We start from the raw sequence: 25,735 nt of genomic DNA, 5'->3' as shown, positions 1-25,735 counted from the left end.
CTTTGAATTCTGAATATATTTATTTAAAAAAATAAACAAAATTGAATTGGTCCTTGAGTAACTTGCAAAGCCAAGCTCTCATTGCTTTTCATATTAATTTGATTTTATAGACATGAGACATTATGCCAGTAGCTTATTTGGGAAGTTAGTTTAGTTGTTTTGGTCAAATTTCACATACATTTTATGTGTCTGGATTTTTAATTCATTACTTTATTATTTTCGCTCTCTGGTCTGCAAGGCTAGAAAAGCTGAGAAGAAAGGATTTTTTTTCAGAAGCAAAAAGTTATAAGATTCATATTTGATTTTGATTAATTCCAAGGATAAAATATTTCCAATGTGAGGAATCTTTAAACCATCTGATACCACTGTTTGTGATGCAAACACTAGAACTGCTAGCACTGAAAAGGGAATACTTATATATATATATATATATATATATATATATATATAAATGTGTATAGATGCTTTTGTAGCAGATGATAGTGTCAATGGTGTGGACTTAGACACACCATTGACACTACCAATAAAACCCAATAACACACTCAAAAATGCCTAGGCAGATTTACATGTCTGCCTCTGCTTGCATTCATGGCAACAGTGGGCAGCAGATAAATCAGCGTGCAGTTATCGAGCACTCACCTCTTCCAGCCTCCATCGGTTTATCAGCCTTAAGTAGGCACCAGGGTGTCCTGTAAATCTTTAAAACAGGAATATATGTCAACTATGTGTTGTAAGCAGTCTGTTCACAGTAGTACAAGAACGCTCACACTCTTATTTTAATCTGGTGTTATCTTAATGTGACTGGTATAAGTATAAAAGATATGCTGTAAAAAGTTTTATGGGTATTCTTGGAATAATCCTCATGAAGGACTACAGATATTTTTATTTCAGTTTTATTTCAATACCAACACTCTGCTGTTGGATATTCAACATAGGCAGAGCAGAGGGAAAATCTGACTGCAACTGCTCATGTCAGTTTGGAAAATAGCTTTCAACTGCCAGTCCATTTCCTTACAATATAAAATGCTCTGTGATGTCTGCCTTCCTGTGAAATCAGTGAAAATTTTAGTTTTCAGTAAAAACCATAATTTTCTAACTATTCTCCTGTGTTTTCCCCAAAAGTTTTTCCTATAGTAAATAATCCATACTAATGGTTTCTTCTACTCAAACCTTCTCTACTGAAAAGGTCTTTTTTTTAGGAGACTGACAGAAAGAGATATACAAATAATATATATTTAGATAGATACAGAAATACACAAAAATACATGGATATAAAATATAAAATAAAAATATAATAGATATAATAAATATATATGTGGGAAAAGTCCCCAAATGATAGCTCATAACTCACTCTTAACAGTTCAGATCATGTAATCAGAGCACTTCCCTTCCAAGTGAAGTATCCTATCCTATCCTATCCTATCCTATCCTATCCTGTCCTGTCCTTTCCTTTATTTATCTGTACAAATAACACACATAAAAACAGAGTGAAATGACCTGCATGTATAATATTGTGAGATGCATCTGTTTCCAATAGTGAAATTGTTAAGTTAATATTGAGACCATGTGGTGATAGGAAATGAAAACTGCATCTGTTTCTGGGCTTTTGAAAGGAGTATAAAACTGCAATCTGTTCTGCTTTGCTAGTATGGAATTTGCATTTTGATATGTATGATAATATGGTCCATTTTGTTTCATTACAAACAATTTTATTTATTCTCTCTACTTCATTTTGCACATATGAGTGTGCAGACATCAATCCTACCTTCCAAGGAAGAATGCTATATAAAAGGTAGAGCTGTTCAGATTGACAAACTGAAAAAGAAACATTTTCAGAGTGAAGCTGTTCTCCCACTCCGATTCCGTACGAGGCTGCTCTGTGAAGAAAATTATCAGAGTTTCAGAGGCTTATTCAGAATATCAATTTCCCTTGGCACAAAGGCTGCACACACCTGTAAGAGCTGGCAATATATTTTAAAATTAGCCTGCTGTTTTCAAAATATAACCTAACAGAGGAAATTGTATCCAGAAGCAGCACTCAGCAAGTGAGCTTGTTGAGACTTAGAAATCTGTTCTGGTGTCTGCATATATGTATGAGACTGTAATAAAGTGGTTGAGGTAATGTGTATATTAAACATCCCACCTGTATTTAAGTGGTCTTCACAGGCTCAGGCTCTTTTCTTGTTTCCTTTTCTGTATCCTACCACAATGACATTGCCACTCCACCAAAGCTATTTATATGCCTTTTTGTTAGAGATGCCCCACTGAACTGAAGAAAATCCTCCTGTTTCATGGATTTGCTCACATATATCAGTGGAGTGCCACTGCATGACTCCCCTTCCTTGTCCCAGGGAGCTCATCACAAAAACCCAAGAAAAAATATTTTTCAGTGGATGGGCTAAGGCAAACAGGAAAGGGGAAGACTTTGGGTATTGTTCCCTTATTCTCCATCTCAAGAAATATCAAGACAGAAGTTAACAAAACAATGTCCATGCCAACACACCAGTTCCATATTCTGGAACTACTTTCCAGCTGGCAGGAGCTTGTTGTTAGCTGACCATTGCTGTGAACAGGAGTAATCAGAGAAGTGGAGTTACTAATGGTGATTCTGAGTATCATAATGATAGTAATCATATACTGCTTCCAAAGCAGTCTCCAGTAAAGTACTAGAAGTACAGAAAAAGCAATAAACTTGATTCTCTTTACATAGAGCTGCTCTTTCATTAGATGCCAGTCTGCAGGAAGGCCAAGTTTGACTATAACAAGGCTGCTGCAGCTGAAGCTTTGCCCACATGCCCATCAGAGACAATGGTGATGCTCTGAAGGAGCACATATGTGAGTTCTGAAAAAGGTCATGTAAAAGCTGAAGAAGGACATCCTCAATGTCCTCAATGTACTTTTGCTGACAGTTCTTCTTTGAGTTTATTACACTGATAAAGGTAATTCAGATCAAATCAGTTCCTTAGGCCACCAGAGTAAAAATCACAAAACTGTCTGAACAGGATCTAAAAAAAACTTGACCTGCTGAATTTTCATACAAGTGCTTTCTGCAAAAAGCAGACCTACCTTGATGACAGCCTAACAGAAAGTAATCAAGCTTCAAGGTCTCTAGAATATATCTTACTGTCTGTCCCCAGGCTGTCAGGCCATAGTTTGTACAATTCTCAAACTTGAAAGTTGTCATATTTCTCAACTGTAGTTAGCAGATATCTTCTCCATGGATACTTAAAAAATATTTTAAAACTACTGCATACAAATGAGGACTTTCAGTTTACTAAGAAACAAAAGAATAAAATTCTATTGTACACAGATATGTTTTGAACACATTACCAATGACTTCTAGAAAAGCCCTGCAACTAGCTAAAATCAGTTGTTTCCTTTGAGCATCAAAGCATCAAAATCTGTCCATCTGGTCCAAAATAATTTACTGAGCATCATCAATGTACACAGGTTTCCAGGAGCTCAAAATAACCTCCTCAAACCTCAAAATTGTATACGTGCAATAATATGGTTTGCTTAATAGGCCTTCAGCTAGAGTCTCATTTCAGGCTTCTTGACGCTAAGGAGCCCTTGCCAATTGCCACCAGCTACTGCAATCTTCCAAATGTATCAGGATCTCCACAGATCCTGTCTGAGCCATGGATATATGAATGACAGCTTGTTGTTACCCCATTGACAGTGTATCTCTCCTGAGAAAACAGGTTTCCTTGCTCTAGCATAAAGACTGCCTTTGCAAGTGAGCTGAAAGGACCCCTGAAGTTTAGAACATCATGTAGTTTAGGTGTAGGTAGAGCTGATGATTCACCTAGTCATTTTCCCTCCTTACTGTCCTTCTTAAAGACAAATGTTTGATAGCCAGTCAGCACCTTAGTTTCAAGCTATGAATTTGTTTTCCAGAAGTGACTCCCCTTTTCCATGTTTACAAACCCTGGAGGTTGTGAATGCTAAGTCTGTCTGAAAACTCATGCCTTCTTCTCCAAGGTAAAAATTTTACATGTACTTATAGTAAACAATTTGTTTACATTCTTAGATGGTAGAGGGTTGAAACAAGAACAAAGGTGGATGATTGTTGTCACCACTTGTTGAATGGCACAGTACTTTAGTTTATATACTTTCTTATTAGAAACTTAAGAAAAACATTAATTCCTATAGATTTCAAATTAGTTATGATTTTTCATATTTATGCAGACATTTTGAATTTTATCATGGTGTATGGACCAATAAATCAGTATATCACAATATCACAATATTATTCAATTTTATATTTAACATTACTTACCTAAATTTGTCAGGAAAAGAGCAACTTTTTCATACAGCTGTAACAGAGAAGAAACAGCTTCTTAGTTACATGGCTGGCTCAAAAATGTAGAAATGCTTTCTAGGGAAAGAACATATTAAATCTGACATGCAGATGATTTCTGTGATGTTCTGATAATGAAAAGAAAACTACATAATAATACAGCAATGATATAATCAAACAAGGAAAAGTAAAGTTTTTATATCTAATGCTCATCCATAATATATGGAGAAGAAATGCTGTCACTGTCCCTATTTTATATACATAGTGAAAAAGGGTGAGAGAACTTTTCCAAAAAGAAAAGTGAGGTTTTTGTTTTAGTTACTTATGGAACATTCAACTCACAAGAAAAAAAAATTACCCTAGAAGAGCATGCTCTGGAGTGTTGGATATGTTGGTTATTTGGGGCTTTTTGGTTTTGTTTGGCACTTTGATGCTGAGAGGAAAGACACAGGGGGAACAGGGTTACTTAAGAGAAAATCTTTAGTAATCCCCACCACCAGACACATTTCTTACTCTGAGCCAGTGTCATTTTTTTAAATCTTAAGTGGTACTTTCTGCACTTACAGGTACCATGCTCTCAAACTCTCCGGGAGATTCCAAACTTCATTAAGATTACAAAACTAACTTGGAGGGTTTTCACAATCAGTATTTGCAAAGGAATTTTGAACCTATTAACTACATCACCAACACCATCAGTATTAGAGTAAATTAATACAATGATTTTCATTTGCTTTAAATGAGTCTGGAGCCTGTTCTTACAAATTGCTAAATGTCCTTAACTCTCACTAATTCCTGCAGGAATACAAAGCTTCTCATATTTCAGGCTGAAGTATTTACTTACTCCTACAGTGCATATCAGCAATGTTTCTTTTTATTTGCAGTTATCCTTAGAATCTCTTGCTTAAATTGAGTTATGTATTGTTTACAGATCAAACTGCCTGCTTAAGACCTGAAGTCATCCTGAAATCTCTCATCCATGTTAACAACCACTTCATGCTTAGAATAATTTTCCACTGCCTTTGGAGTAAATGGTTTTGTTTCAAGTAATGAAAAAGGTAGTTTCTTCTGGGTTTAAAAGCATCTCTTAAGGGCAACTGTAAATGTGCTAAATGTCTGGGTCATTTATATCCTGATCCCAGCAGGGAGTGTGTTTTTTTAACAAACGTTCACTGCTCTACAGAAGGGTTTATTAAAACTTCAGTTTGTTGCTATTCCATCTGGAACAGTAAGACTGTGTTAGAGATTCTGTTAACAACGTTTGGATCTAATTATCTGCTACTGTCCTTTATCACTACTACCCTCAAGGGGCCCTGTTTGGGATCATATTCTGTTCTCTGTTCATATTTTCCATGGGCAATATTACTGGAATTAACAGTTTTACATAGCCTAGGTAAAGTTAGTGATTGTTTTCAGGTCAGGCTGCAAGATTATCTGGGAGACATTATGCTTGAGGGTCATTTTGTTTTGTTGTGATGGATGTGTCAGAATAGGTACCTAGGGCTCAAAACGTCTGGTCTGGAATTTACTTGTGGTCTAGACCTGTCCCCTGATGCTTTGAGAGGCTGTCAACTTGTATCAAAATCACTGCTGGTTTTCAAGGCTTCTAGCAGTGAATTCTCTACTGCTATGCACATCTTGGTCTGTTCTGGGTTTATTACTGTATCTTCTCTTGCTCTTCTGACACTTTTCTTGAGTCAAGGTTCCTGCAGGATTCTGCTACCTGAATTGCTCCTGGAGATTTTTCTTCTCTCAAAAGAAATGCCACAATTGCCCTTCAATAAACTACTTTAATCCATCATGGGAAGTAAGGGATTATGCTCCTAAAACCTTCATTTGAAAAACATCTGCAGTTTCATATTTTGTGGATCTTTTTCTTCCATGAGCTATATCCAGATATAAGGTTGTGGTGTTTATTGAATGGTGATGAGTACGAGGCTAGAGAAATCCATCTTTGCAGTGCTCCACTTAGTTGATTATTTTAGGAAATAAAACAAAGTTTCTCAAAAGGTACTTTCAAGCAATCTTCCATTATTTAAAAGAAAAATCTCAGAGCTGTAAAACTCTTTGGAAATGAAGAAATTTTGTTTGTGCAATGTTTCTTTGTTGCTGCTTCACTGCATATACAATGACTTACACTGAGAACTTGAAAATGGATGTTGCACTGGCATAGATATATATATATATAGTATTCTTTTTTTTTTTTTTCTTTCATGCTTATTGTGTGCTCTAGATGGAGTAAAGAAAATCCCCCAAAGCTGGAGACAAAACTCAAAAATAACATAAAAGAAGAGAGCCCTCAGTACAATCTCAGACAGAAAACCAGTTTTCTCCTTTCTGCCCTTTCTCACCCTATAGTCCCACCTAAGGGAAAACACAGGAAAAACAACAGTTCTAGATAGACTGTCTTAATCACTAATCCAGTCTTGCCTATGCCAAAAGAAGAAGCAAAGTCCTGCAGCAAAGAATCTTGGAATTTCCTGCCATATGAAAAAGGACCCGACAAAAATAATTTTTAGATTATGGAAATGCTTGGATATTGCATAGGAAAGAAAGAAGTTTTCAAGCCAGCCTTGGAAATGAGCAGACTTGAAATAACATCTCATCTTTTCCCTAGGAAGTAAATCAGCATATCTCCTGGAGTGAAGCCTAACAAGCTGTTTGCAGAAGATGCTTGCTATTGAGTAGGCAGAGACACTCCACCCTGGCTCCAGTACCCATCTGGTTTGTGGAGGCTGAACCCGCCTTCCCCTAAAAGGCATTCTTATAATGTCAGCTGACAAAACCTGATAGTGAAAGGCCATACATGCCATGCCAAGAGCAACAAAGAGCAGACACATTGCTATCAGAGCAATATAACGGGGTATCAGCATCTCAATGGAAGGAGGGAACTCATTCCCCATCTAATCTATGCACTACTCACTTACTGGAACTATTGCCACATAGAAATTCCATTTTTGTCTTTGTCCCAAGTCTGGTTCCAAACGAGCCCACAAGGACTTGCCATCAGCCAGTCCCACTGCAGTGCACCCAGGCCATGTCTCTGGTGCACGCTGGCAAAGGCTATGGGCAGCTCTGGAACAAATCACATCTGCTCAAGCCTTGTGAAGCTTTCAGCTCAAGAGAGTTCTGCTTATTGACATTGTGTCTCTATATGCATATCCTCACTGGAAAACTGCAATGACAGCTGAAATTGGAATTACTGAAAATAGTGTAAATAAGAACTTAGTTTTGTCACTATATTGAAAAAAAAAGCCATCAAAACAGAATTAAAAAGAATATTAATGAAGTGGACAGAAAACTATGTACATATAAAAGGGAAAGAAGTGACAGGGGATAAAGTGGGGGTATGATCATGTCTTCCTAAAATATTTTCAGAATTTCAAACATACTTTACATAATATTTTGGGTTTAGAATGCACTTTATACAAATAGTGAATGATGTCCATAAACAATAATTCCATGTCTGGCTTAGCAAGACACTCCACTCCTGCTGAAAAAGGAAGTGAAAGCATTTGGTTGTCTGCTGACTGAAATATTTACTGCTCTGGTGGCTTATGGATATGTTAATTTTACTCACCACATTCAGTAGCATGATGATGCAAAAGTTGATGCACACTGCAGTCCCTGTAGTTGCAACCTGAGAGTTATTCCTGATTAAAGCCCACTTAAAGGCAGCAAAAGTGCTGACAGTCACAACACGGTAAATAACAATGCCAAAAACAGCAGCAATCACCACACAGATCTAAAGGAAGAAAAAATCAGAAAGAAGAACCTGAAAACTTCCAGTGGAACAGGAGTTACTTTCTCCCTGAAACTTTCAAAATAAAATGAAATGGAAGACTTTAAAAGTGCATTCCTTTTGACTCCAGGGGAAGGTTTCAACATGATGATTTTTCTTCTTGTTATGTTCTTTTTATTTCTCATAATGAAAAATATAGTTGAAATAATATCAAAATAATTTTTAATTTTAAAAATTTTCTGGAAAATGTTCCTCTTCCTTAGCATTAATGTGGGAAACAGTATTGCCAGCTCTGGGAATTAGAAATTTTCCTTATCTTCACATGATGTGCAAAGGCTAGTCTCAAGCTACTGTTGCAGCTTGATGGTATCATACTTGGGATGGATTTTGTGATTTGATGGACTTCACACTTCACACAAATGTCTCCATTTGTAATCACTACCTCAAAAAAAACCCTGCCAAGCCAGACTAGCTAGCTGTTTCTTCCTACAGTTCTGGAAAGTTTCTATCTAGAGAAGGTAACCAGTTCAATTGCCCTTGTGATTTCTTCTCTGATAAAACTTTCAGGAAATGTGACAGTTAGAATGAGAAAGCCACAGCTGAGCCAGGCTGCTTAGTCACTTAATGTTCCTTTTGCAACAGTTGAGCTGTATTATTTACTACACTGTGAGAGTCTATGCTGAGAAATTTTGCGAACTGCTCTAACTTGAAGTTTGGTAAGTGTATATCTCCTGTTATAGGTGTAATTAAAAAAAAAATTCTTATCTAAATGGTTAAAAAAAGTGTCATTTTCTAACTTGCTGGAAGCCCTTGCTATGCCAACAATAAAAATAACTTGAGTGAAAATAATTTTTGTCCTGTTTTAAGGGCTGTTATGGGGACAATAATTTGTGGTGCATGCAGTTTAGAGCAAGGCTACACTCTCTGACACTTTGACAAAGATCCATCACTAGTCTAAGATTAATGACTGAGATTGTGCAAAGTAAAATACTGCCATCCTTCAAGAAAAAAAACATGGGCAAAATACACAAAATATCAGAGTTTTAGTATCAATTCTGAGCAGAGACTGCAGTCCTGAGTACGTGTCCTCAAGGGCTGAGTCAGGGTGTCCATCCACCTGACGTACCAGAGCACAGTTCATCTCAAGAATGCTTTTGCCTTTCTTGACCTAGATTATTTTGGACAACTTTGGAGCCATCAGTTTCTTACTGTCCTCTGCCCTGTTGCTGGGTTAGCTCACCTACCTGGCTCTCCACAGCTCCTGAGGCTGTACATATCTACCATTTTCTTGTCTCCTGGAAAAGCCCCAGTAAATTCTGTGGCAGTCTATTGATTCCAGACCAGCACTGTGTTTTCAAGACCAGCACTACCACGCCTGTTGTCATGTGAATAACAGCCCACATCTGCTTCACTGAAATTAGAGGATGGGGGTGGTTCTATAGAAGTGCATGCAGCTCTCTGTTAGGAGATTTTATTGCTCCTTTTAGTTTTGCATAACTAAAGGGATAAATGCATCATTTTAGTCAAGGAACATTGGTTTCTCCATTTTGACTGCACTTGGAATATGAAGTCTCTTTCCTCATCTCCTCAATACACTGAGAAGCTAGGTTGTATTAACATCATTAAGCACTCTAGGCATCTTATTTAGGTTCTCTGGGAAGTTTACAAAGAACAACTGCTTCTCCTATGGCAACTTTCCCTGTCACTCTGCACTGTCTACACAGGGAAGGCTACCAGTGAGCTAATTCAGCCAACTGAAGCTGGTGCCTGAATGTGATAGTGTCACTATTCTGGCATATGTCACTACAATACAGTGTCACAGGTGTAGCCTGGAAGAAGGGATTAGCTATCTGTGAGACTCAGTGAAGAATGAACCAGTGTAGGACTTGACAGAAACTCAAGTGATTTGCTATGTAGATTTTCAACATGCATAGAGTTTATTCCGCTTTCAAGCAGTCATATCCAATATTTACCTACTCTACTAGCATTATCTCTGCTCTACTAGCAGAGATAATGATATTTTGTTCAACTGGTAAATAAATAAAAGTTCTCAAACCATAAAAAATATTCCAGATGCAGAAACGATGAGTCTGCTGCATTTATCTGCAAATGCTTGATAAGGCTCTGGCTTCCCAGATATGGGGTTCATTCGTTCTTTCTTGGAGTATTTGGCTTCAAACTGCGGACGTATTTCCTCCTAAAGAGCAGACAGATAATGTTCACATACAGCATAGCTAGGAAAAACTTTGTAGGAAACTTCAGATCATTTATCAGATCACTGTTCTGGGGAATTACGTCTTTGAATTCAGCAGCTGGCACAGCTACTATAAAAGCTGAGCTGGGAAATCAGGTCTCCTTCATGAGAACTAGAATAAATCACTGTACCCATAAAAGTAAGTACTGAAAGTATTTAGTAAAATCCCCAATTAGCTATTCCTCTAAATAATGCTCTTTCAAAACTATGTGGCTGCAACACAAATAGTTTTAAGATTGATACCACAGAATTTTTCAGTCTGACATTATCCTATTGATACTTGAAATTTACAACTAAGGAAAAAAACCCCAAAAACCAAACCTTCTTTTTCCAAGCCTAATTGCTGATAGGCATTTGGTGATGCTTCCATTACCAGCAAAAGCTTCTCAGCATTTGAAGAAGGATCCATGCCATCTAACGCTGCTCAATTACTTCTTAACTTGGACAGTATTATTAGCAGGAACAACTTCCAGCAGCAGAAAATGTCAAAGCCTGCTTTGCCATTAAAAACCCTCTTGTGGAATGAAACCTGGGGATTACTTGGGGAGGGATTTGGTTACATCTGTTTACAGCATTGCCAGAAGACAGGATCACCCCTGGTGCAGGTGACACCTGCAGTAGTGCTACCCCTCTGCCTTAACATCACCAAGAGCCACGTGTCCTGTGCCACCTCGTTCCAGTCTGGCATCCAGGACACTGTCAGAGGTGAGATAAAGCACCAGGCTGGGAGGATGGACTTTCACAAGTGCTAGCAGATATTAGAGCACTGTTTGTAGCACTCTACTGTATACTGGAGAGCTGCTTCATGGTACAGCTGGCTACAAGGTAGCAGACAAGAACCAGCTTACAAATTTCAGTCGCTTCCAGCCCTTCAACTGCATTCAACTGAACTCTGACTGACTGAAGCTGGAAATGCCCAGACCTTAAATGACTGTACTGAAACAGGTGAATGTTAACTGCTCATACAAGTCTTCAGAATGTGAATAAAGGTGAAATATACTAAAATCCTCCATCTTTTTTAAAAAATTCCCCAAAGAGGAAGGGGGAAAGAAGTCATGTCTCATTCTCCTCATTCCAAGTCTCGAAGATGCTTTCTCAACACAGTTCATTTCCAAATTCATGCAGCAACCTAGTAACAAGTTATAAAAACAAATGAAGAGGCATGCATGCTTAGCTGCAATGCCTCTGTAACTAACTATGTGCTTGAGGAACCAGCTGTACCTCAGCTATACAAAAAGGCTAAGCATGTTTCTATGGAGGCAGAGTAATACCTTGTTATTCTGTTTTGCTCAAGCTGTTCCTGCCATATCAGGGCTGAAGGAAGCTAAGCAGACCGTAATCTGGCAAAAGGAACAATGTAAGTAGTATTCCTGTGTGCCCAGGGGCATGAAAAAGGACAGAGTGTGATAGCTGTGAAGCAGAGTTCCTGAGAATTTTACCCTGTAGAGTGTACAAGGGCTCTGCCAGCTGGCTTGTCATAGACAAGAAAACTTAACTTCTCTGCACCTCTCTCTGAGCCAAGGTTTGATTATCTTTTACAATCTGCAGTGCAGGGAAGTTCTTATCATATCCACATGTCCTATAATCTCCAGCTGATGCAAGTAAAGCAAATGCTATTTTTAGACATTCTCAAAAAAAAAAAATTGGAAATCTGGCATGACACTTTGTACCTGTTTAATGATACTCAGCAATGCTTGGGCAAATAAACAGTACTGTGTCTGGCTGAGGTTAATGATACAAAGAAGGCGACACTGAAGAAACAGAAAAAATATGCTACAAATAACAACAGAAACCAAATTTCATCTGGAAGTGCCAGGAACTGCATGCAGTTGGTTTCTTGTGGTGTGCCCACCCAAGACACCGTTGCTCTCCACGTCTCCCACCTTGCACCTGGTTTTCAAGAACAGGAAATCCAGATATGTAGGGTTGAAAGGACACTCTCAGCTCATATCCCCAGCCTGAGAGGCCTGAACTTTGCAGGGGTTGCTGTATGCCTTTCTTGGGTGAGAATCTAAAGTGGTGAGGAATTCACAAGCTTGCATATCTGAATAAGTGCAATTCTTCTTTCCATCATCTTCATTGTTTCATTTATTTGTCTCTTCATTTAGACCAGGAAGGCGATAACGAAGAGGTAGGAAGCCTTATAAATTGTGTTTTTTCAGTGTATTGTTGCTAGGAATTAATAAATTTCCCTTTGTAAGAAAACCTTATTTTTCAATTTGACAATGGAAATTAAAGCAACCAAAGGCTAGACATATATTGTTAATAAAATAACAATTTTCATTATCAAAAGCTTGAGATTTAAAATGGTAATTAGAACTCTTTAATCGATGTCTTTGAAACAACTAATAAAAGCAATCAGCTGATTTTGTGTAATGATAACTGAATGGAAACCAGAGAGGAAATTTAATTAGCAGTGATTTTATTAGGAAGTAGCACTTTTAGGAGAAAAATTTTCACCTTCTGGAGTCGAAATTCTCATTGATTTCTCACTGACATACAACTTCCCAATGAAACTCCACAGGATGAGTCTTTTCCAATCTACATAAAACTGACTTTTCTCCTTCCTTCCCATTTCTCACACATGGATAATTCCAATTTTTTTTTCATAAGAGAAACCCTATTGATTTCTGGAATATGAAATATGAAGTCATGTGAATTGCCTTAGACCAGATATTTGTGTTCTAGAAGAGCTACTCTAAATTTCTTTGTGAAATACCACCTTTTCTATCTAAGAATTTTCTAATCCTTCAACGGGTAAATTATCGAAATAGTCCCATCCTTCCTAATCCAAGCATATTGTCCTCTATAGCCCAGACGCAGAAAAAAAATTTGTAGATTGAAAATTTGAATCTTGATCACAGATACAAGTATAGCATCCCCAGAAATAAGTCTCCAAGCAAAACCTGTGGTTTGCAGGTGAAGACAATGGCAAAGTGAAGAGGTGGGCTTTGAACCACAGAGCAGGGAAATGATCCCCACACTTTTATCTGGAGCACCCACTTCCAAACTGTCTTTCTCAGGGGGAGAGTGCAGTTCCAATGGAAAAGTGCAGCATTAGATACTCAAGCAGAGGAGGCAGTGCCCATTGGGCTGACCCCGAGGCTGGGACATGCTTAGCTGTGCCGTAGGTGTGGGCACTGGGGGCTGCAACATCTTCAAAAAAGATACCTCTGGGTGGCAATCAGCTCCTACTGTTTGGATGCCACTGCATGCTGAACAAAGGAGGAACTGGTGCCTCAAATGCCAATGAGATACTGATATTCTAATTACTGGACACGCAAATCTTTGAGAAGCAGCCTGTTGAGTTCCTATGAGCATCTTTAATCTCTAATTTGAGAAAGGTACAATCTGGCACACTGCTTCTGAAAAAACTTCTACCTCCTGCTGTAGAGACTTATAAGATTCCCTCTAGAACTGTAAGGAGGTGCACTGAATAGCTCTGGAACAGGTACAATCACCACTATTCCTGACAGAGATTTTGTTAACACAACTTACTGGAAAAATTCTGGTGTGAGAAAGACCAGCTGACATCAACAGGGAGCAAGTATCGTCTGAAAATTACCAACATGCAAATATCATCCTGCAGGCCAAACTGAAATAATCTGCCAGGGGAATATAAATATATCTTATTAAAAAAGAAAAAAAAAAGAAAAAAAAAAAAAGGGGGAAAAGAAAAAAAAAAAAATCAAAGTGTCATTTAAGGACAACCTTACCAGGAAATTCAATATTTGTAAATGAACTGATCATAGAAGATTCAGGTGGCTGGCTTTATAAATCAGCATAATCCCAAATCTAAGTAGGTTAAATGGTGAAAGATGAAGATATATAACATCCCAAACTATAAACATCTGGAAGACCAGGCTTCCTGGGAAAAACATAAAGAGGTTCTTATCCTGTACTTACTTTTGTATTTTGTTTGTTTAAAGGCTCCTTCTCATTCCAGGGACACAGAGGAAGCTATAATTGTCACTTGGAAATTGCAATTTGGTACAGCTTTTTCATAGCTGTCAGCATCGGCAGCAGTGGCTTTTTTTGCAACTAGCCATGAGAAGACATGATCCCTGCAAGCCAGTCCTGAGCACTATATGAACCTCAGGCAGGACTGTCTCAATCCCTTTGTGACTTGCCAGCTTTGGCAAGAGCAGTCTGCTAATCTCACAAGAGTTGAATCAGTATTAGAGTATTTCCTATAAATAGAAAGATAGTCCTGGGGTATCACCCAGAACTGACCACACATGTGCAGGGATAACAACATTCCTGTTGTTATAAAGAAATCAATTTCCAGTTGTGTAAGTTGTTTCATGTTACGTTCTTGGGTTATTTTCTTAGTAATTAAGCATTTAAAAGAAAATCCTACCAGCAATTCCACCATTTCATGACCTCATTGAGCTACTTTGCCTCATACAGACAAAAATCCCATAACTCAGAAGTCTGTTTCTGTGCTGGCAAGATTGATAAAAAAGAAAATCTTCCACCAAGCAGCAATGTAGAGGTTCAACTTCACTGAGACCACTTAAGAGACCAGCAGTCTCTTACCATCACTCCAATAGCTTCTGTAGAGTAAGGAGAGCAGACTTGTAGACACCTATATGTCCAAATCCCACTGGAGGAGCACTTTTTCTTCAGCACTCACTGAATCTTGCTTTTCTCCTGCATGATAAAACCTTCTAGTTCTATTTGGACCTGAGTTCTCAGTCCCAAGAGCATGTGGTTAATTTCTGGTGACAACCAGTGGAAAAGATTAAGGCTATTTTCTGAATTTTAGCGTTTTCCCTAAGGGGATTTCTTGTACCAACACCGAATGAATTAAGTCCTTTCTCTATCTTTCTCTCTCTCTCTCTCTCAGATAACCAGCACCTGAAGGTTCAGAAGCTGGTACAAGCCTCAAAAGGCTTTCCTTCCATCAACGCTCTCAGTGACAAACTAAAAGAATAGAAAAAAGCTCATTTGCCAAAATTCAAGGTCCCCTGGGCTGTCAAAAATTTCCAGCTTTCAAAATAAAAATGCATTTCTCCCATAGTGCATTTCTTCCCTGAAATCTCTCAAATTAATTGAGATTTACAAAAGTGTGAAAAAAGAGGACAGTTTGGCCTGGAGAAAGTTTCTTTACATTTCAGAGGAAACATCTGAGGAGAAAAATCCTTATTTCATAGTTTATAAAGATTTAAAGAATGAACTGAAAATAAATGCAAAATAAAACCATACATTTTCAACCAAATAATTTTGTATTAATGATTAAGGAGTACATATTTTTATACAAACCTCTTCTTCTTCCCAGTCTATCAAGTCCCAGTCATAAGCAATTACTGCTCGCCTTCTTTTCCAAAACTCCAGAAAAACAGTGGCTAGAGTAAGCAGGGAAAAAGATGCAAAATTGTTTTTAAGTCAAGAAAATGTTAATGACTATCACAGGACTGTTGAATGAAGCTGTTACATTATTTTAATTTCTTTGCATAAATGAGTTCCTTTGAACAGTAAATCATGCTGATGATCAAAACTGCTTTCAAAAAACATTGCTTTCTAAGGATTGGTTTGCTTGCTTCAAGTATGATTGAGGCTTTAGAGATTTCATTTAGAGCTAAATGAGAATGTTTAATTTCTAACCAACCAAGGGAGTGCTCTCAAAGAATAAAATTGTTTCTGTGAGTCATCACTGATAGATAAAGCAGATTTCTGATGAAGCTAAGGGGTTTCTTGGGGCCATTGCACATAAAGGAGTAACTTTCTTTATCTGAAGATCATTTACATTACACAGAAACCAGAACCCAGAGGAAGCACAGTCCAGTGCATTTGAAAATGTGAAGAGTACTACTGGGAAAATGGGAACTTCTGGTTTACACCTTTTTTAATTCAACCCCCTTTTTTTTTTTACAGTATGTGAGTTCATATATGGGGTGTGGTGTTTATGTCTGATAGATAAACATTGTGTAGTACAGCCCTTATTGATGGAGTTCAAGATGGAATAACAGGCCTGCACATGACTGCTACAGGAAGATGACTGGGAGTAAAATTAGACAAAGCTGGGAGGTTATATTCACGTTCTGAACAGAAGTTAGAACAGTACAGAAATTATAGGGTTAAATACAGTTGCTGCTCCCTGGATGGAATGCGGGCGGCATGCCCGAAACCTATTCCACCATGACTTCCCATATACCTAATCTGCAAATTTAAGCACGTGCTCAGGGGAATGGAATGGAGGGTGGAGCAGAAAGGAGACACAGAGGTCAGGCTCTGATGTAATCCTTGCCGGGAGGGGAACTCAATGGTCCTTTGCAGCTGATAAATGGCCCAGCACCCATCAGCTGGGGAGATAGGAGAAGGTGTCTTGTTGCTGAGCCAGCAACTGTGGTGAAATCGTTGTCCCTGAATGAACTGGGTTCATAAAAACCTAACTGTAATATTAACACTCACCTCCATCCCAAAGTTACCTGCCTTCAAGGTACGATCTCTCCTCACTGGGCATGCACTTTATATTTCATTGACTATATCTTTAAGAGAGAAGTGAGAGAATTTTACACCTATCAATAACAAAGGTGTGTATCACTAGAGCCACTCAAGCTCCAGCTAAATGTAAACAAATAGTATAAAAGTAAGTTAAGAATGGGGAAAATTAGAGAAGACTTCATCATAACTTCTGGGATCAGGGGACGGGCTGAACCTGTCTCCTCCTCCAAATAAATGTCTATTGGGTAATCATTGTATTCTATGCTTGCTGAGTGATCATCTTGAGCTAGGTTTGATTGATGATTAGAGCTTCTCTGGATATTGCTTTGAATACATTTTTGCAGTCTGCTACTGTCACTGTCAATCTTAGAACTTTAACCTGTCACAATTTTCCACTCACATTGTGTGTATTAATAAAGAGCGTTGTCCACTAAACTGTTGGTATGAGTCCTTCAAGGGCTCTGGCAGTTGCCAGCAATGGGCAACATGAATTAAAGTGTGAAGACCTGGGAGGGGGTCTCTCTTCTGCTGTTGGTGTGTGTCCCTGAACAAGTCAGTCAAACCATCCTCTGACCCAGTGGGCAGCTCATTGGTGAGTCACCATAACAGGGCATTGACAGAGTGATCAGACACAAAGGTATTGGCTTTCCTGGAGCACTGACAGACCAACCAAATACAAAGGATTTGAGGAAATTCCCGCTTTGATATGACAACTGTGCTCTCATTTTGTGATGGAAAGAAAAATCAAGGAAACAGTAATAGCAAAATATGTTCATAATCCAAAGATTAATACTCAGCCTGCTTAAAGATACAGCGGTGTTAAACATTTATTTTGTGTAAAGGATCGAGAAACTACTTAAAGCTAACACAAATCAATGGGCAGGCTTCCTCTCCCACTGTGAAGTGGAGAGGAAGGCTGCCCTTTATTGCTCACTGAGAAGCAGCAGATTGATAACCAGAGAACATAAACTTCTTTGTTCATGAGCTAGCACAGTATCAGCTGTAACAATGTCACAATAGTCTGGCAATATAATTCACATCCAGTCATAAAAGAGTCTCCTTAATGGGCTGTTTGCCCTTCTGCAGCATATTGATAAAAATGGGACCTGATACTAAGCCCTGGCATCCGTTTGACAAAAGTTAATTTTTAGATGGTAAGAATTATGTTTTATTGTACTAGCCAGTGCAGTGAAAGTGTGCTTAGGAAATAAACACTACAAGCAGACAAGGTAAGGTATCAAAAGCATGTGTAAGGAAACAGATATTTGGTTTGAGGGCATTTTCATATATCAGGTAATTATTTTTCTGCAAGTTGGAATTATGTTACACCAAGTAACAACCACTTTGATTTTAGTCTAATAGAGAGTCATGAGCCTAATGCTTCTATAAATGTTTGTAATAGTTGCAGTATGATTGGTTGTGATCAGCAAAATCGGTAAGTGCTAATGAGGCTCCACTGCTACTGAACCACAACATGGTTCATTCCTTGATTTTTTTCCTGGTAGAACTGCTTCTCTCATATCAGCTCATATTGAATTATTTTGTTCAGGCTAAACAAGTAGTCCTGCACTGTTTGGAAACCTAAGAGGAAGAAGCCTGATTGATTTCTGCCACTTTGTTTCCATTCCAGAAAGCTGCTGGTAGCAGAACTCCAGTAGGTATTTGAGTCCCAGCCCTGAAGGTCTCAGATACATATTTGTTGAACAATACTTCTTTTCTTTCTTGTTTTTCCCACACCTGGAGTGAGGAATTTATACATATTATGTTTAGCACATTAAGCACCTGTCAGAGTAAGTATGTGAAGTTCCTGAAGCTTCTTTAGAAAATTATTTTCTAATTGTTAAGTAGGAAATATGATGTTCTGTACAGTGCTGTTTTAGCTTTCACTGTGTTACACTTTTCTCCCTTTATTCAGGTCAGTATGCAGCTTTTCCTTGCTAGATATTTTAAAATGTGCTATAAATAACTATCTTTGATTGATTCACTGTGCTACTGAGGTTTTCTAAAAGCACTGAATTTTCAAATTTTTCTGCCTATTCTCTAATTTGTGCAAATACCCTGTACAAACTTCAGCATTCTTTTCTGACTTTGACATTCAATAGGACACAGTTGTATTTTCTCATTTGTGTAAACCAGATCCTGAGTTTTCTCAAAAATTCCTGCTTGGAATTTTGCATTTCTTCTTGGCCTTAGCTCCCAGATCTTTTACTAGCTTTTCCTATACTACGTTTGTCCTACTTCAGAACTCAACCTTGCAGCTGGGTCCTCAATATGCACTTGTACAAGCAGCTGTCTTAACATCATTTCCTCAGATGCTTTTGTAATAAGTTGTGATCTTATCTTGAAATGCAAATAGCCTCTTGTAGAAAATAGCTTTACCCTGACCTTCTCTCAGAAATCCTCTCTCTATTGTATTTCAGAGCACCATTTCATATATCCATCCTGATTCCTAGAAAATATTCTACATACAAGGAGTATTGCTGAAGAACATCCTTAAATTCTATCTTCTTGGAGAGCAGATTAATGTCAATGTTTTATGCTAGAGGCAAGATTTGTATGAAAGTAATATCTTTTATTAGACCAAGAGATACATATGGAAAATTGTTTTATGTTGGCATTTCTTATTGCTTGAAAAAAGTGTTAAATTCTTCATGCCAATCCTCTTTTTCCCCTTCCAGTTTTGCCTTTCAGAGAGTGTTCTAAAGCTACATCCTTTATCAAAGAAAACATGCTACACAGGAAAGAATTTCAAAAAGGATTTTTCTTGCATCCCTTAGTTCCCCAAAAATGTGCACAGAGAGAGAAACTACCACCAGCCTACTCTGTCTCCAGCATGGCTTTAGAAATGATAAATTGCTGGACTTTCCTTTTGAACAGTTACAGAATTTTGCTCTAGAGTTTCAGGAAACATCTAGGCAGTAACAGTTTTACAATAGATTTCCCCAGAACCTCAACTGGAAAAGCAAAATCTACAATTCCATCTGGCTTGACTGAAACATGCTGGAGTCAACTGAGTATCAAATTTACCTAGATTTTTTAAATGAGAATTACTTTTTCCTTCACTTTAAATGTCAACATTTTTTTAAATTAACATCTTTCTCTCATTTTTTCTGTCTTTGGTAAGAATCTAATTTAGGCAGTAAAAGGAGAGGAACTTTTCCTAGATATGGCAGCTGCTTTATTGTCGAGCCAAACATTTCTCAAGGCATACATCAAGAACAAAGCAGAGGTGTTTCTCCCTAGCACAGAAACACAAAATATGATATTCCTTCCCTATTTTTGAAAGCTTTGAACATCTGGAAAATGTCATTAAAATTATGTTCCAGCTTCTGAGATGATCATATCTCAGTGAGCATCAATGGCAATCTGCTCACCAATGAAAAAAAATTTTAAAAATGTTAACGATTACAGGGACTCACTTTTTCGCTATAAACCACAAAGATTAATAGCTTCAATCTGTTTGAAAGGGTATTTCCTTCAAGAGAAACTTATACAAACGGATAATGAATTTCTTAAGTGCACTGAAGGGAGACTACCTTTGTCATTTGATAAATCAGTTAAAAGTGAAAGTTTCCTTAAATCATATGGCCACACCTGGTTTTGAAACTCCCAAGCAAATGGCTGAGGCTTCTCTCTCAAGATGGGAGCTTACTAATGGATCTAAAGACAGTGAAGAAAATACTTTAGATAATAAAAGAGTAAACTCTGGCTAAAGAGGTAACACAGTTCTAGCTGCCTTTTCTTTTTGCTTTCATTCTCTTCTTATGAAAGCACTGCCTTAATTATTTAATATGTCAGTGTCTGTCAAACTGGATGATCTGGAAGGCTGAACTTTTCACAGACAATATTTTATGAGCTTGCCAGTTGTTTCATGCTGACAGAAAAAACATTTCCGCAATCAAACTGCTATCATTGATTCTTCTCTTCCTCTATGATTTACTGCCATGATGGCAATGCCTGCAGCTGCCAGTAGGCCTACTGCAGACTGAAAACCCATTTAACACAGGCAGTAAGCCAGCTCCTAAATACAGTACCAGAAAAATCCCTGAAGTGTGTGACTTCCCTTATTCAAATGTTGCTTTAGCCCTATCTTCATGGAAAATATCTCCACAATCTCACTGTTTTCTCTGCAAACTCTTCTTTAAGGAAGTGTGGTTTGTGTGGAGCCAGAGGGTTGCCCCATTCCCCAGACCATACCCTACACTCACAGCTCCTGCTGGTGCTGCTCCTCCCTCCATCTTGGCAGCCAGCTCCCAAGCACAGTTTAAGCCAACATAAGTGCTGGGGAAAGCTCTCACCTCAGCTGCTGTCCTATAGTCTCTTCTCCACTAGCCAAATTATCTGGGGGCAGATTCTGTTGTATGTTTTTCTTATCTCACTGTGGACTTAGGTGCTGTAGATGCATGGGTGGGCAGTGCATTGCTCAGCCCTGGTGGGCTGGTGTGGAGATTCCTGGAGGGAATCAGGTCTGGGAGTCTGACAGTGATGCTGAAGGAGGGGGAGAAAGGAGAGGCTAACCAGAGAGAGATGTGGTTCTTGTAAACTAAAGAGAGGACAGAGAGAGGGCCTACAACATTTTGTAGGCAGGCATGCTCAGCCTCCTCAGGCTGCTCAAAGGCAGTGACCACAAGGCAGCACCGGGCTTGGTGACCTCTGTGGGGGACTGCCCTTACCTAGAGCTACTTTTCCTATAGCCCTGGATCTGGGGACTGCTAAGACACAGAAACCATGCTGTGAGCACAGCTGTTTTCTGAGCACTGTTATTGTTAAGGAGAAACAAAAGCACTGGTGAAAAAATCTGCACTCTAAAGAAATGCTCACCAGCAGTTAGGAACACTGCCATAAAGGTTCAGCAATGTTGACCCATCAGTTTTCCTAGCTAGAGATGTCCCTGCTTGTACATTGTCTTGGAAATTCTCAATGTCTGTGAACACATGGAGAAAGAGTTTGGAAAAGCTGAGTAAGCATGTAAAAGAAATCTTTAAGGCTTAGAAATTTTTGGTGATTCTTAGCTCTATGTAGCTCTAAAACAAAGATGAAATATCAAGCAGAAACATAAAGACTGCATGATCTCTGGATTTTTCTTAAATGTGATTTGTCATATTTGAATATTTTCAGTATTATATGAAATGGCTTAAATAGGCTTGATTGGTAAATGACCTAATTTAATTGGAGGAAGGAACTAAGAGACAGGTAAGCTAATCTGTTCTAGTGGCTCTCATGTTGCCTCCTGGATATTTCTTGTGGTTCAGTAAAAAGATTTGCAGTTTTAAATTAAGATTATAAGAATTACTTGGACACCTTTCCAAAGCAGTTGGAGATGTGTGAGTAAGAACAGGAGAACAATGACTAAATCCAGATAGCGCAAGGACTCGGATGCTGTTTTGAGTCACCTCGTTGAGCCATTTTCTACAGTTGTTAACCTTCTCTCACAATGGATTTGTAGCAGCTAAGAGCCTGGGCATGTTCAGGGATTGTTTGAAATAATTTTTTGTGCTGCCAGAAATTACTGGTTCCTCTTGCCTTCAATTCTGCCTACATGACATAGTAGGAAAAATAGTTGAGCCAAAAATAGAACATTTCTATGGGCAAAATTCAGCCTCCATGGCAACAGTTAGACCACACTCAGATCAATTTTCCATTCAATGAAATCTTTGATTTATTTCATTGGAAGTTTACTTTAACTGCAACCAGCTTACATGGATTTAAGTTTTTCTGCCTTTCTGCAAGGTGGGGAAAAAATATTACTCCATTTTAATACTGACACTAAAGTGAGCTGCCCTAAGCTAGGAGAAGCCCTGAGCAGTAATAGAGAGAGTGCCTTAGTAACAGTGAATTTAAAAATGGTTAGAAATTCCCACAGAATTATATATATATAAACTACATAGACACTATATGACTGCATTCATGTTTTTGTTTTAATTAAAATTATTATCAAGTAAAAACTTGATCAAACCAATTGCATCTTCCTTTTGCAGAAACAGAAAAATCTCTAGCCTATATTCTTGTTTTTAGTGTCAGATAAAAAGTGTGCTGGAAAACAAAAAGGCCTATGTTGCATCATATTCTTTAAGAAAAATATGTTTTGATGTACTTAATATCAAAATGAAAACTTACCCCACACTGCCATGAAAACAGCAAAAAAGACAGTAGCTCCATTGTCAAAAAGGTGGGTTACCTGAGAGATATATTAATAATGTGATCAATTTTTGTGATAATGGGCCTTTATTTTCGATTTTCATCTACTAAAATTAATGTGATCATGAGTTTAGCTGGCCTGACAATCCTGAGGATCCTTTCCTTGACATGTGAAATCCACCTGTGAATTGACAGGACTATTTGCCAGCCTGGCCTGGGACTGTCCCCTGCCAACACCAGTTGTGAGCATCCTTTCAGACCCAAAGCATTAATTTTATGGAGCCACATGGAGAGGATGGATGAGAAGATAAAGGCTGATGTCAAGGACACCGTAACCCATAGCTCTGTAACACGACCTCTGACACTGCTGAATCTCTAAGTGCAAATTGCATTCAAATATTTTACAACCCAAATTAAACAATGTTAATGTTGGCTGAACTTGATTTGTCCCTTCAAGATTTCATCTATCCATGCTCGCTAAAGACAAATGCAAAAGGCAAAATTCATGCTTTTACCAGGAAGTATCTCTATTTGCATAACATAAAACATACCTTGGCATAAATGCAGCTGTCTGACAACCTCATGAAGGGGCAGTATTTGTCACATATGGGACACATTATGATATCTGTAGCTTGGCAGACTTCTTTACTGGAAAAACAGAAAAGACAAAAGTTAATAGCTTGATTACTACAACAATTAGCACAACAATCTGTCTGGATTGATAGGCTTTGCTAATATTCAGTTACTTATTGAACAAAACTGGTCTGTAACTGAAGCCAACATGTTCATAACTGCATGTGTATAATTAATATTTGCTGATTGTCTAAGACTACAGAGTTTACAGTCTCTGCAGAGTGCAGTTCTCCAGGGACAACCTAGCAGTATCTCTTTGCCATTTCCAGCTTCTCCTTGTGTCAGAGTGACCTTTGGTAGGAGGAGGTGAGGATAACTTCAGACAAAGTTATTCTTGTGACTTAAGTGCACAAAAACTTAGAGATGCAGCACTCAGCAGAAGGTGCAAGGATTTCTTCATCCGGGGAATGCCTCTCTGTGGTGGATCTTGGGGAAAGGCCTTATAGAGAGTGAAAATTCCCCACTCTTGTGCTGGCCTCTTAAAGAGTAATGAAGGAGTCTACTTTTTCCCTACTTTGTTCTGACTTGTCAGCACCATTAGCAACTGGAACTGGGCAAGAAGCATTTCCTTTAATCCCAATTCAGGAGCCTAAAACATGGGAAGTTTCATACTGGGTACCTTATAACAACTAAGCAGTCTTTTCTTGATTATTCATTCAATAGTTCAAAATGAAATAAGTAACAGCTTGTGGGAAGATCTCTCAAATTATCCATAATAACCCACAGTTGCAATTTCTTTATAAAAGTTCCCACGTTACCTGACTTGGCAGTGGTTCAAAGTGGTGACTCCATACAAAAAGACAAACAATCCAATGAAGGCAGCTGGGAAGAGCATCCCTGTGTACCAGCCTAACCAGGCAAAGTACAGCCCAATTTTCTCACCAAAATACCGTCTGTTTTAAAACAAAACACAGCAAAGTTACCTGCTAATTAGAATAATCTACTTAATCTTGCTCATTAGTAGAAAAAATATTTCTATCATATCTGAAAAGTAGATTAAAGAGGAGAAAAAGCCTTCAACTAAGCTTCTAAATACACACTGAGGTACCTGCCTCAGTAATGAACTTAAAACATTAATTTAAAAATCCAATGACCCCAGTTTACAGTTAGCTAAGTGGTGACCTCATGAAGGAAACACTGAGTTACTTCTAGAAAGCTAGTTCTTTGTATTTCGGAAATTGATGGTGTGCTTTGATTTTGGCTGTTTGACTTTACTGCCTGAATAATTACATTGAAATAAATTTTATCCCTAAAGCTTGTATAACAGCAAAAATTATTTCAGCTCAAATTAGTTCTAAGAAATCAATTAACCAGAGTTCATTCTCCAATACAGTTTATTTTCATTTGATTATTTATTTTCTTAGCTCAGTTCCTGGAAAACTAATTTTTTATTATTCTACTGCAGTGGAAAGTGAAGTGCAAGTAAGGTCCATCATCTTGCAATGGTTTGAGGAAAGCAGTCTGAATTGATCCTAATTTATTAGATATATTGCTCAAAAACTAACATCAAAGTAGCCAGGAAGTTCCATCTTTCTACATACATATTCATTAGCAATTTTCCTCCTCCCAGACAACCAAACTTTTATTTATGTGCTGGAGAATACATCAAGCGCACAACAAACTGTGGAAATCATCAGCAGAGGAGCAGGCTCATGTTTTGTCCTATTCCTTTGTGCACAGTCGATTTTAGGGGATTATTTGCAAGATTGGTTTTAAAGAATGATGCAAGATGATATGCTTGTGTTTCAGAGATTTTGTAGACAACTTAAACTTGCATATCCACTCAATTTGAAAATAGCTGCCTCTGGAAACTCACCCTAATGATGCAACTTCTGATGTATCCAGAGAATAAGTGCAGTGAGCCAGCACTACTGGTTCCTCTACGCTACCAGAAAAAATCATTGGCCAAACTTTCTCAGTGAGAATGGAAAGACCTAGGACTGCCTCCAGCACTGGGTGCAGTGGAGGACACTTGGTCTGGACTGCACAAAATTAGCAGTTTTCAAGTTGTTATTAAAAATTTCCAGTGTGGGAAATCTGAGCTCATGCTCTGATGGAAGATACTGATCTTCAGTGACTATTTTCATTTGAGTTTACCAGCTCTGTGTAAGAAGCCAAGTACTGTCATTTTGTTTTTATTCTTCTGTCATTCAACAGAGACTCAAATTCACAGCCTAAAGAGATGGTAAGCTAATGCTAACATGCTCAGTTCTGACAAAGGCAA

At 38.2% G+C, this 25,735-nt stretch overlaps 1 protein-coding gene across 1 annotated transcript in view; it reads right to left on the bottom strand.

The window, feature by feature from the left end:
- The window catches only part of ANO4 (anoctamin 4), a 116,153-nt gene that overhangs the window by 16,179 nt on the left and 74,239 nt on the right, over nucleotides 1–25,735 (bottom strand). The window contains exons 12-20 of the mRNA XM_053978136.1: nucleotides 24,270–24,404; nucleotides 23,430–23,526; nucleotides 22,858–22,918; nucleotides 15,559–15,641; nucleotides 10,096–10,236; nucleotides 7,878–8,042; nucleotides 4,280–4,316; nucleotides 1,766–1,877; nucleotides 640–697 (exon numbers count right to left, since the gene is read on the bottom strand). Coding sequence (XP_053834111.1) covers nucleotides 640–697; nucleotides 1,766–1,877; nucleotides 4,280–4,316; nucleotides 7,878–8,042; nucleotides 10,096–10,236; nucleotides 15,559–15,641; nucleotides 22,858–22,918; nucleotides 23,430–23,526; nucleotides 24,270–24,404 — 889 coding nt within the window. The remainder of the gene's footprint in view (nucleotides 1–639; nucleotides 698–1,765; nucleotides 1,878–4,279; nucleotides 4,317–7,877; nucleotides 8,043–10,095; nucleotides 10,237–15,558; nucleotides 15,642–22,857; nucleotides 22,919–23,429; nucleotides 23,527–24,269; nucleotides 24,405–25,735) is intronic.

This window comes from Vidua macroura, chromosome 5 (genome assembly GCF_024509145.1).
Source record: "Vidua macroura isolate BioBank_ID:100142 chromosome 5, ASM2450914v1, whole genome shotgun sequence".
NCBI lineage: Eukaryota > Metazoa > Chordata > Aves > Passeriformes > Viduidae > Vidua > Vidua macroura.
This window is presented reverse-complemented; position numbering and strand designations above follow the sequence as displayed.